The sequence below is a fragment of the Carassius gibelio genome, chromosome B9 (assembly GCF_023724105.1).
Source record: "Carassius gibelio isolate Cgi1373 ecotype wild population from Czech Republic chromosome B9, carGib1.2-hapl.c, whole genome shotgun sequence".
Classification (NCBI taxonomy): Eukaryota; Metazoa; Chordata; class Actinopteri; order Cypriniformes; family Cyprinidae; genus Carassius; species Carassius gibelio.
Window position 1 is genome coordinate 6564939 of NC_068404.1, and position 12144 is coordinate 6577082.

The window sequence follows — 12144 nt, forward strand, 5'->3', positions numbered from 1 at the left end:
ACCGGCTTTACTGACAAAATGCGCATTAAATATTGTGTGCAATTTACACAATATTGTCTGTTTTTGCTCAATTTTGCAGAGAAAATATTATCCTTAAAGCCACTTTTGCCAGTGGTTGCCAATTGTTTGCCAATTGTTGTGAATCTCAGAGAAAAACAGCGGTGATTTGTTTCTGAATAAATCAGTGTTCTGAATCGAATGAACGAATGACTCAAAAACACATTTACTGCCACCTGCATTCAGTTTTAGTTTCTATGGAAGCCGGTTTCCGCCACTACTTAAAAATAAAACAAGGTAATTTCACATTTTTCTCTCGCAATTCTTTTTTTCTCAGAATTGCGAGTTTATATCATGCAATTCTTACTTTATAACTCGCAATTCTGTGTTTATATTTTCAGAATTATTCAGAATTATGAGATATAACGTCGCAATTGCAAAAAAAAAGAAAATTGCACACTTTTTTTCTCTCACAGTTGTGAGTTCATATCTTGCAAATCTTATTTTTTTCAGAATTTCAAATTAAAAAGTCAGAACTGCAAGATAAAAAGTGCCAATTGCCTTATTTTATTTTTTATCCAGTGGTGGAAATGGGCTTCCATAAGTTACTTATTTAGAGTATCATATCATTAAAAATTAAATAAAAAACCTTAAAGTGATAGTTCACTGAAAAAAAAAAATAATGTTATCGATTTCCCTCATGTCATTTCAAACCTGCATGACTTTCTTTGTGAAGCATAAAATGGTATTTTGAAGACTGTTGTTAACAAAGCGGTTTTGTTTGATGTTTATTAAATTATCTTCTTTTATGTTCCATAGTTTATGTTCAGCTGTTGTAGCCTAAATTGTAGTTTATTGGTAATATATTTTATGTTGAATCAAATAAAAAATTCTAAAAGGTACTATTTTAATGTCTACTTGATACTTTCTCACTTAACAATAATGACTTTAAATTATGTTTTGTGGGTAATTTCATCGGCAAATTTAATTAGCAGTTAATTAGATAAAATAATCAACACATCGTGTAATTAATTAGATTAAACATTTTAATCGACTGACAGCCCTAATTAAAATGTATCTGCAGGAGATTATATATAGATTATATATAATATCATTCATAAACATGCAGCTGAACATCTACTGCATACTGTTAAGACAGAAAAGGTGTTTGGGTTAAGATGGGCCATGGTTACTCACAGCAGCCATGTCTTTGACAAGTTTAATAATAATCTCCGCGATCTGAGGCGGAGTGGAGCCCTTCATCCACCAGTGACTGATTCCACGCCGTATGTAGCTGCACAAACACACACAAATAGAAACAAAGTTATTAAATATACATTTCTAAAATGAAGACCCTTAATAAGATAATCTCAGAACCTGTGTTTTAAACACAGCCCTGCATCTTAAAAAAAGATTTTAAGAATTATACACAAGTAAAAATAGTCTGTGACAAATTGTGAAAAAATAGTTTGAAACTGGCTCAGAGGAAGATAAGAATCATATATAAAGGATAAGTCAAGACTTCTCCAACATACATATAGTTGTCGAAAACAAAAATACTACGAAAATGCAGATATTCTGTGAAAACATGCTAGAGCAAAAAATACATTCTTTTTAGAATCAGCTGCCCCAAATTAGTAAGGAACAAGAACTGGATTTCATTCAGCAAATATGATCCAATGCAGTTTAATTTAAAAATGGCACAGTGCGAGCAAGCTGACCTTGAGTTGAAGATCATGGGTAGGGTGACTGTAGTGACTCCTTTGCCTGCAGCCGTGCCAGCTGTGCCAACTATAGTGGTGCCCTTGGCCTTGAGCTGCACAGTGAGGGCTTTGGCGATGCAGCCCAGAAACATATCTAAAATGCCCAGCTTGCTCCAGTCGCTCTTCTCTGTGGAGTGGATGATATCACTGATGTCTGCTGGCGGTAGAGCCTTCACGCCGATGACGCTGGCCAGACGCATGGGAGTGACCTCAGGAAGAACGCGTCTGAGCAGAGACGTCACCTGCACGGCAAGAACAGTGATGCTTTCCAGATCCTGATTCTAGATTAGCAGCTGTCGATGCATTCACAAACCTGTCTCTGGACGCGTGGCGAGGCGGTGTGAAGGAGGGAGAAGAGGTCCTGCAGTAGGGTGAGCTGCTGGGCCAGGTACTGCCGCCCAACATTAGATCCACTCAAGGCCAGCACCATAGACAACAGCTCGAAGCAGTACGCATCAGAAGAGGCGTCGTCGTCACTGGGCTGAGAGTTGGCGTTCTCCTTGCTGGAAATGGCGTGCTCCCATTCCTCCCGCACTCGCGTGGCCTCCATACGGATGGCCTGGACGATATGAGCACACACCTGCGGAGGCAAGCAGTCAGGTGATGAGCAACTGGACCCAGAAACAGTATTTGATGCATGTTTGGTTTTAGAGAGAGCCGAGTTGTTTTGATGGTGTTACCTGTTTCTGAAGGTTGGTCAGTTTGCTCCTGCTGAAAATAATGCCCACCATGTGCTCCTTCAGGTCTGCATCAGATGGAGCCTGAAGACGAAAACATTTGTAACATACCTGAACAACTTCATCTTATGCTTCAGCACTTGATATGGTTGTAACGAGCCACCAAACACAAACAGATGCTAGTGCTGACCTTGTCTTCACCCTCGGGTGAGGAGAGCAGGTTCTTCTCTTCTTGTTCCGGTGTTGGTTCTGCATCGCCACAAATTAGTTTCCCAAACACCTACACAAACATGACGATAGTTCAGAACGAGAGTTTGCTGTACATTGGTACTGGAACCGTACTGCGGTCTTTTTGGCCTCACCTGTGATGTAATGAGGCGGAAGACACGCAGTGTCTCAGCCTCGCAGTTCTTCTGCTGAGTTACACTGGCTGATATCTGCCCAGCAATCTTGATGCTCTCGCCCTCCTTCCAGCCAAGCACTTTGACCTGCCGTACCCTAAGCGTGTTCTCAGGACCCTTAAGCTCGATCTTGATCACGTGGTGGTCTCCTCCAGGCAGCTCGCTGGTCACCCAGCCCATGTGCCTCGAGTCCAAGTCAATCTGAGACAACAAAGTCCATTCAGAGAAACTTTTTCAAACTGACTTAATGTCATATGCAGAAGTATAGATCAGAGTATGCGTTAAAAGATTTATTTTAGTTTTCATTTAAGTCCCACCTGTTTGATTCTGCAGATATCTTCTACAGCCTTCCCACATAGGAATATCAATGACGTGACTTTATTCTGACAGAACACAAAGCACAGGTTATATTAATCACTAGATGTTTGAAGATACATGTATAAATTATGTTACAAAACAATCAACTTAAAATAGAAAAATGTGAAAAACTTCATATCTAAGGGTTTGAACATTATAGAGCCCTTATGCTAGGGCTGTGCAAAACATCGAATGTGATTTTCATGCGCATCTTGTCAGTAAAGGTGCTCCTGTGATTAGTAGTGTATCTCCAGCACGTGTGTTCAGGTCAGGATTGCCAGGTTTTCAAAACAAAACCTTCCCAATTACTTCTCAAAACTAGCCCAATTGCGTTTTGTTCCGGGCAATAAAATACACATTTTTTGGCGGGGTTCCCTTGGTAAAATGTGCATTTTAGGGGCTAAACATCAAGTTATTTGTATTGGGGTCGCTTTGACCCGTGGACATGAAAAACAGAGCCATAGTTCACTGACAATCTACACAAAATGGATTTCAAAATCGGAGGCGATTCTTTGCCAATTTTGAAAGCAATTTTGTGTAGCTTGTCGGCGGACCATGGCTCTGTGTAGTAAATGCCGCTCCACCTGAACCAGTGTTGCCAAATCCGCGGTTGTTTTCATTTTCGCGGGTTGAAGCAACCCCAATACCAATAACTTGATGTTTTGCCCCTAAAATGCAAATTTTACCAAGGCAACCTTGGCAAAAAACTTATATTTTAATCTCGGGAAGCAATTTTTATCAGGGAACCTCCTGGAAACGCGATTGGGCTAGTTTTGAGAAGAAAGTGGGCAGTATTTGTTTTGATAACCTGGCAACCCTGACCTGAACGCACATGCTGGAGATGTTTTTTTTTTTTTTTGCACAGCCCTACCTTATGCACTTTGAACACTTCATAAAATCAAACATAGAGAGTGGTATTAATATACTGACTGGGAAAGAATGGACAGAAAAACTGAAAGAACAATAATTTGTGAACTCACTCCAATGTCACGAGAGTTGTCGACATGGACAGAGACATATGACGCATTGATGCCTTTGACGCAGCTGATAGTGATGCTCTTTGTTTTGTTCTTATCTTCATCTCCAGACTCCCAGAACGTCTCAGTAGAGCCATCAGTCAGGCTGCCAATCATGGCTGGTCGGCTGGACGTTTTAATGTCTACCACGCTGGTCAGATCTTTCAGACAGGTCACCACACAAAGTTCCTGCAATACATGTAAAATACCTTCATTGTGATTTAAGCTGATTTAGATGTTGGCCTCTGGCAAACTAATAAATCTAAAGGCAATAGGAAAGAAAGTCTTTGTTGTCAATCAACACAGATGCAGGTAATGGAAAGTTTCCCACCTGACTAATCGCTTCATATCCTGACTGAACGCTGATGTTAAAACTCTCCTCGCTGTCCCCATCGTCTGATTTGGACAGGATGTTGTTGATGTGGTGAAACACGTTACTCTGGTGCAGGAACTGATGATCTGATTGCTTGAATTTAAGACTCCAGCATCTAATGAAACAGCCAAACAAATACTAGATTTGTACATTCATGAAGACAATGTTAGTTGACATCATTTATCATCACATTTACAGGAGGTCGCAAATGGTGTCTCTGTGAACTAGGCGAACGATACCTGAGGGCCATCTGCTGAAGTGAGCTTCCACTGGGAAGTGACATCATGAGGTCAGAGATGGTCTGGAGCAGACGGTGGAAGGTGTGGGGCAGCGGGTGAGCCGCCTCTCCAGCGATGAGAATGTCAGACAGGGGGTGCTCACATACACCTAAATCCTTCTCCTGCGAGAACAAGAAGAAAAACATCCAGTTTTAAAAAAAAAACTCTGTTCATCTTAAGACAATAGTGACTTCTTAATAAACCATTAGTAGTGTTGTCGTAAGGCCACACCTGCTCGAGGTTCTCCTTGTTCCCTTTGTTCTCTTCCTCCTCCTCTTCTTCTGTCTCAAAGGGAGACGGAGTCAGAGACGCCACAAAGTGCCACAGGATATCATGGAGGGAGGTGGTCTGGGTAACATTACACAGCAGCCAATTAAAAGCCTGAGAAGGAAATGCAGGACAAAAGGTTTGTTAAGAGTTCCCAGAACTTCTGACTAAACTTTAAGTCAATTGTTTTAACTGGATAAGGATTTGAATACATGTCTTTTAATACAGTGACTGCATTTTACAATTTGGGACAGGAAGAAGAGGACTGAAAGTCGGCAGAAGGCCAGAGATAATGTCGCTGACCTCCATGGCAAACACCCTGCAGGCTGATTTGCGGAGTGCATGCTTCATAGCCACCTCCAGGCCCTCTAGGTCATGATGCTGGATAACAAATGCCAGCACAGGCCACTGGAAGTTCCTTTCACCCTTGCTTAGAGAGCCGTGGGCTGAGATCAGTCGAGACAACTCGGGAGAAGGGTGGCGAAGTAGTGATGACCCAACTTCTGTAGAAACCAGCAGAAATTAACCCACATTTGAAATGTTTAACTTAGCAAATTAAGTTATCAAAATACTAATATTTTAGTATATCAAACATTGTTAAAATATATAGGTTAATATTGCTATGCATTATTTTATGATGCATACAAGCCAGTTTAATATCTAAGTTAAACAGTAAAACATGGACCAAATGACACAACGTTCATTGAATTCAAATCCCAGACGCAATGCAAGTTGGATAAAAGCACCAGTCAAATGCAAATGATAGACAGAATAACTTTAAGAGGCTGAAACTGGTTCAGTCCAGTATAGCGGCAGCACACCTGATGTAAATAAATTCTCTGATTTCACTCTCTGTCTTTATGGTAGTTAGCTTAATTAATAAAGCATTTGTAACTGTGCTGTACAAAGTGACACAACATTACCTGCATCGCCGCTGTGTACCCTGCGTCTCGGCACTGCTTTGACCCGTGCTGGGGAGGATGAGTGCTGCTTATCATACTCGGAGGCCACCACTGAATATGAGCGCTGGAATACTGTTCGCTTGGCCGTGTCACTGTCTGTGATTGGACTTGTCTCCAAACTAAAGGAAAAAAATCATATAAAGAAGTCAAATAGAGATAATAAGCACACAAAAAATGCCTCAATGTTCATAGGAGTCAGCATTAGAGCATGGTGCTTTGGGAGATACATGTAAGAATTTGTTACAGTACCTTGGGGGCATGGACTTCATGTTACTTCCTGGCTCTTCAAAAACATTGGGACATGCATCAGGAGTGACTGAAATATAGGGAGCAGGAACTGATGTAGAACGCAGGTAACGCATCTCATCCTGAAACAAGTTGTCATCTTGATAGGCCCCAAAGTTCTCAGTGTGTTGGCTGCAAAAAGGACATTAAGAAAAACTCAATGAGATACTGAATGCACTGAATTACTATAACAATGCTGCCCGTGTTCATTGTGATCAACACAAGTTATTTACCGGGCTAGAGTTTGCAGATAGAGGCAGCCCATCTTGTTGGGTAGTTCCTCAGACACTCCCTCTTTGAGGCTGGGCAGATGTGCATGGAAGGGTTTAGGTGGGTGATGGCAAAGTAGACTTGGCTCAGCAGCGCTGCTCAGAGACAGCAGGTAGAGTGCATTGGCACGGATCACCTGGTGGGCCTCCATCGTGGGCAGGGCCCGTGGGGTTTTCACCTGGAGAGGTTTCTTCCTTGACTGCTTGACCTAATCCAAGAACCACAGGGTTCAACCCCAGAAAGAGTCATTCAATGTTTTAGACATGTACAAATATGAATTTCCCTACAATGGTCGTGACAGGTATACCTTTTCTCTGGCAGCTGTTTGTTTCTCTCTCAGGTACTTCTCTCTACAACGATCACACACCAAGTACCAGGTGCTTCCTCCAATCCCACCATCTCCACAGTTACCAGCCCAGCCTCCACAAAAGTGACCAATACTGTTATAGCCCTGACCTCCAGCATACCGACCACAGCCTGAAAGAACCCAACACAGAAAAGTGACGATATACTGCATATATTAGTCTTTATATCCACTCTGAATAAAACCGAATGGAGTAAGACCCAAGAAATGACGGCACTGTACCTGGATGGGCCTGTCTCATGTGGTACGTAACAGGGTATGGGTGAGACTCTCCACACAGCTCACAAATGGTATCCTTCTCTGGGCCTCCCATTGCTAACTGCGCCATCTCCCCAAAGAGGTTCCCCCTAGGGCGAACCTCAGCTTTCTCCTTTTTCTTCTTCTCTTTCTTGGTCTTCTTGCTGTCCTTCTCATTCTCCTTCTTTTTAAGGATAGCACTGGAACCTGGACTCGGAAAGATCATATTCTGTGTAGCCGCTTTTATGGTCGCCATGGATATATCCTCCCAGAAGGCTACGAGGTGCTGGAGGGTGAGAGGCAAGATGGACTTAGACCTCATGGAGGAGTGGCTGGTCATCTCATAGGAGACCGCCTCACTTTTTCCATCCTCACACTTCTCTGGCAAGGGTGGCTCTTTCAGCATGGACAGAACCTTGTTCTTGTTGATGCTACCCATCTTGGAAATGTCTGGGCCATGTGGTGATATGTTGAACATGTTGAGGGCCGAGGAGATCTCCAGAGAGTGACGGTTCTTCAGTTTGCTCTCCTTCTCTTCCAAACCCTGCTGGCAGCTGAGAGAATTGCGGATGGGTGCATGTTCTTTGGTCAGCTCAGGGTTGAACTTGAGGAAGGAAGAACATGCCATGGCATCATGCACTATGCCTTCATGCCACAGGAAGGCAGCAAAAACAGCACGAGCACATTCTGCAACAGAAGGCGACATGGCTTGCTTGGCGGGTTCAGTGGGGCGCACGTTTTCACCCTTAAAGAGTGGCCCAGATTTGTCTTTTTTGGGTCTAACATGCCTGCTGGAGGTTTTACGGCTAACTTTGGGTGAAGAACGACTTTCAAGTTCCTCCTTGACTGGGGCTTTTCCAATACTAAAATGGACCTTGGAAGAGCCCTCTTCAGCATTGTGCAACTCTGCATTCTCATCATTGACTTCATCATTGGACAGCAAGGTGCTGGACCTACAAACCTCCACCACTTCGCTGTGGAGGTTCTCTTGAACTACATGGGGAGATGGGGCTCGGTTCTCAGAATTGCTGCTTCCTCCTTTGCTCTCTTTAGGTGACATTTTTGGCTTGGGAGATGTAGACCTGCCCCTCAGAGGTTCCATGAAAGGAACCTTCTTCTTTCTGAGGGTGTCAGGGTCTAGCGTATAGGAGTCAGATTTGGATCTCTCACGAGGAGGGTCCAGGTGAGCTTTAGAAGGACTAACTTTAGCAGGCAGGTTCTTATCATGAGGAGAGGATGAACGTGGAGAACTGTTGGTGGAAGGGCTAGATCTACCTGAACTGATGGTCTTCTGTTTGGGTGAGGAAGAACGGGAGCCAGGGTTCGGAGACTCAGCCCTAAGGCCTGAATTTCGGCCATCAGCTTTCAGGGCTTGTAGAGTGTTGTGGTTAGGGGAATGGGAGCGGCTGTGAGAGTCAGACCGCAGTTTGCCGGTGTCTGATTTGAGACAGAGGGCCTCGCTGGCAGACAGACTGTCATTGTTCTTGCTCTTCACCTGGTCAACCGATCGGCTAGAGTGACTGTCCGTTTTGGAGGACCGACTTTCTTGACGATGCTTGCTGCCTGGAGACATAGACCGACTGGCCAAGTTATCCCTGTCACCTGCGTATCATAACACACCATCAGTTACCAATGTGCAACTAATTTGTGCAGGAGGCACTCTACAAAGACTTGTCAGGCGTTTTCACAGACTGTAAGTAGGAAGAAATAATAATAATAAAATAACGAGACAAAAAAGAAGACATGTGAACATGTAAAGGAAAAATTAGTTACAACATAAGGAACTTAAAAAAAAAAACAAATGTAAAACAACAAAAGTAAAATTTAAAATGACATCTACAAGAATCCACTGAAATCCAAAAATGACCTTAAATTCTGATTTACTGACCAACATTTATTTACATAAAAATTAAAGTATTCACAAGACTTTAAGGTAGCAAATGCATAAATATCGATGCAAATGGAAAGCACCCAGGTCATGGGAAATGTTGGTCAAACTTGTAAACTTGTCCCCATATATATTCCAAACAACTACATACTCTGTTGCCATGCTTATAAGGGGAAATAAATGGACTGTGGAAGAGAGGATGACATGAAACCCCTCCCCTGTAGTGAGTCTCCAGGGTGCTCCCAGGAGAAGACATGCATTACCCACCCTTTTGTCTGAGAACAAGAGATGAGAGAGTGGTGCCAGGGCCGGTCGCATTGCTTTTGTGCACACGCTCACGTGAAGCAAGACTGCGTGATGAAGCATCTACAGCGGAAAACAGTGGCAAGGAAAGTAAGCAACAAGGCTTGAACCAAGGAAAACCATCAGAATGAGAGAGAAAGTGAGAGCCAATGAACAATGAAGAGTGGAAGAAAGAGTGTATGAGGGGAAAAAAGGACTCTGTCCCTGTTTACACTTGATATTTACAATCATATTGGTTGATCTAATTGCAAGTGGACAACTTATATTTGTAGTTTACACCTGGTATTAACATGCAATTCAAATGTGTCTGTGTCTACTTAAGTTTTCAAGGGGAATATTAAAGATTTTGTGACTACATGTATAACAAAACATTAGTTGCTATAGCCCCTTTCACACATATAGTCTTTACTAGTAAACTACAGGTAAATTACCATTACAAGATCATGTGTGAACAGGATACTGGTAAATTTGTTCTGGCAATTTACCAGTATGAGAAGATGTAACATTACAAGTAACATTACAGAGCAAGACCACCCCTTTATGCCTGTCACTCAGACTTCAAATATGTTCGACAGATAGGGAAACTAAAGTGCTTCTACTCACATGGGCGAATGAAAACAATGGCATCATTTTTAAAGATCATTCTTCAAAGAATTGATCAGTATTTTGGAGCTAATCTGTGAATGGTCTCTTACTGGTAAAAAGCCATAACTCCATTGCTTGTGTGAATAGCATATCTATGTATTTACTGGTAAATCATTCTGGCCATTTCACGGTAATTTACTGATGTAATAGTTTGTGCTCCTGATATAAAAGTTATTTTACAAAGTATGCATCTTAATTATGCATCCTGCATAGACAAACTGTTCTAATTCTAAGGCAGCATTACAAATATAATTTGTCTGCTTCCAGATATACTTTTAGAGTTTTAATCTCACCCAGAATATGATCTTTTAAGTGTAATGCTCCTTATTAAGGCAAGCTCCTACACTAACTGGGTATTTTAAGATTATCTGTGTAATAGCAGAGAAGTTCTGTAAAGTCTTGTTCATGCATGCGTATGATTTAAAAAAAAAAATACACACATGTTCAAACTACACAGGTAGTAAAAAAAAAAAAAAAAATTGTTTCAGTGCCATGAAATCTCAAGTTTTCTGACTACCTCCAAATGGACAAAAAATATATATGCAACCTCGCCCTGCAATTGGTGATCGGAAGACCCATGATGGATGTTAACACTAAGTGTAAACAGGGTAAGAGGAGCATCTAGGTACTGGGAAAGATGTATGAATAGAGAAAAAGCAACAAGTAGAAGGACAGACACTGAGAGAGAGACAGAGACTGCTAGAAGCAGGCACAAGACTAAAACAAAACTTGGGCATTAACCAGTGCAATTAGAGTGGCAGAAGAGTGAGAATAAAATATGAAGAACTGTTATGAAACTGAAATGCAGATTCAGAGTATTCTGGCTGTGGAAAATATTGAGACATTGGCACCTGAAATATATATATATATATATATATATATATATATATATATATATATATATATATATATATGTAAAATATATATTTTCTTTTTTCTTATGCAGATATATGCATTGTAGATTATACTGGGGGATTGTTTTGATTACGTGAACAGATTCCTGGACCTTTTGGTGATTATTTAGCTAATGAACGATCAAATTAAGAAGAAAAACAAAATGCAATAAAATTAACAGAAACATCTGACATGAAACACACTGTTAGGAGCTACAGTAGAAACAGAAGAGGAGCTTAAATGTTATTTGGCCACTGAGGTTAAAATGAGATGAGAAAGAATCGCCAATTCAAACATAGCAAGCAAGCGGGTGGACGCCGACAAAAAAGCGGGGGAAATAAGCCTAAACGGATCTGAACACAACCTATGGGACACTAAACAAATAAGCGCTTAAGACAAGCACCGTCACTACCTTATAGACAGACAGACTTACTCGGAAGCTGTGGATGCGGTTGAGGCTGCTGGGAAAGGGATTGTCCAAACACAAATGGGCTGTGGACAAGGGAAGAGGGAGGTTTGGCAGCTTGCTCAAATATGGAAGGAGTTGGGAGGAAAGGCCCAGATTGAATGGAATTCAGTATGGCACTCAGCCGGTCACCTGCAATGCGGAAGACAATGGGAGTGCTGTAGCTTATATGATCCTTAAAAGGAGCCATACAAAACGCTCGTCAGTTTAACGCCCCACACAAGCATTCACTGGAAGTATTGGGGTGTGTGAGTGGGTCAGCTGAACCAACGTGAGGGGAATAAGGAAAGGCCGGGGGAGCCGTAGATCAGGTTTTCATGAAACCTCATATCTGGAACATCTATAAGGTCACAGATAAAACATTGGCAGACAAAGCCAATGCTCTTCTTTCATTCCTTTTATAGTGCAACTCATGGACATTCTGTGGGGGGAGGGGGATTGTCCATATTGTATGAAACTGTTTAATATATTAACCTAATAAGTAGCATGACATTACTGAAAACTAAGATTTTATTTGAGTTGTTAAAGTCAACATGAAATGACTTCCATCATGCAATGCGTTTCTGACAAGATAGTTATAGAGAGAAAAAAAAAAAAAGTAGGGTGGGAACTGATTTTATCTCAGGAACTGATTGGATCACAAAAAAATATGCATTTCATATGAGAATGGAAAGTGTAACAGAGTTTGCAGTGAATTCTGA

The 12144-nt window shown here is 41.7% G+C and overlaps 1 protein-coding gene across 17 annotated transcripts in view; it reads right to left on the minus strand.

Annotated features, from left to right (window-relative positions):
- Positions 1-12144, minus strand: part of LOC127965571 (E3 ubiquitin-protein ligase MYCBP2) — a 98884-nt gene that overhangs the window by 7767 nt on the left and 78973 nt on the right. For 10 of the 17 annotated variants that reach the window (XM_052566402.1, XM_052566396.1, XM_052566401.1 and 7 more), the window contains 19 exons: positions 11411-11575; positions 9403-9501; positions 7233-8849; positions 6954-7123; positions 6610-6854; positions 6341-6508; positions 6053-6210; positions 5433-5632; positions 5094-5243; positions 4824-4984; positions 4543-4699; positions 4176-4400; positions 3156-3221; positions 2800-3039; positions 2628-2717; positions 2441-2521; positions 2074-2340; positions 1719-2002; positions 1195-1291 (listed from right to left, as the gene is read on the minus strand). In XM_052566402.1, coding sequence (XP_052422362.1) covers positions 1195-1291; positions 1719-2002; positions 2074-2340; positions 2441-2521; positions 2628-2717; positions 2800-3039; positions 3156-3221; positions 4176-4400; positions 4543-4699; positions 4824-4984; positions 5094-5243; positions 5433-5632; positions 6053-6210; positions 6341-6508; positions 6610-6854; positions 6954-7123; positions 7233-8849; positions 9403-9501; positions 11411-11575 — 4640 coding nt within the window. The remainder of the gene's footprint in view (positions 1-1194; positions 1292-1718; positions 2003-2073; positions 2341-2440; positions 2522-2627; positions 2718-2799; positions 3040-3155; positions 3222-4175; positions 4401-4542; positions 4700-4823; positions 4985-5093; positions 5244-5432; positions 5633-6052; positions 6211-6340; positions 6509-6609; positions 6855-6953; positions 7124-7232; positions 8850-9402; positions 9502-11410; positions 11576-12144) is intronic. The other 7 variants (XM_052566406.1, XM_052566411.1, XM_052566409.1 and 4 more) reach the window with 5 other exon arrangements.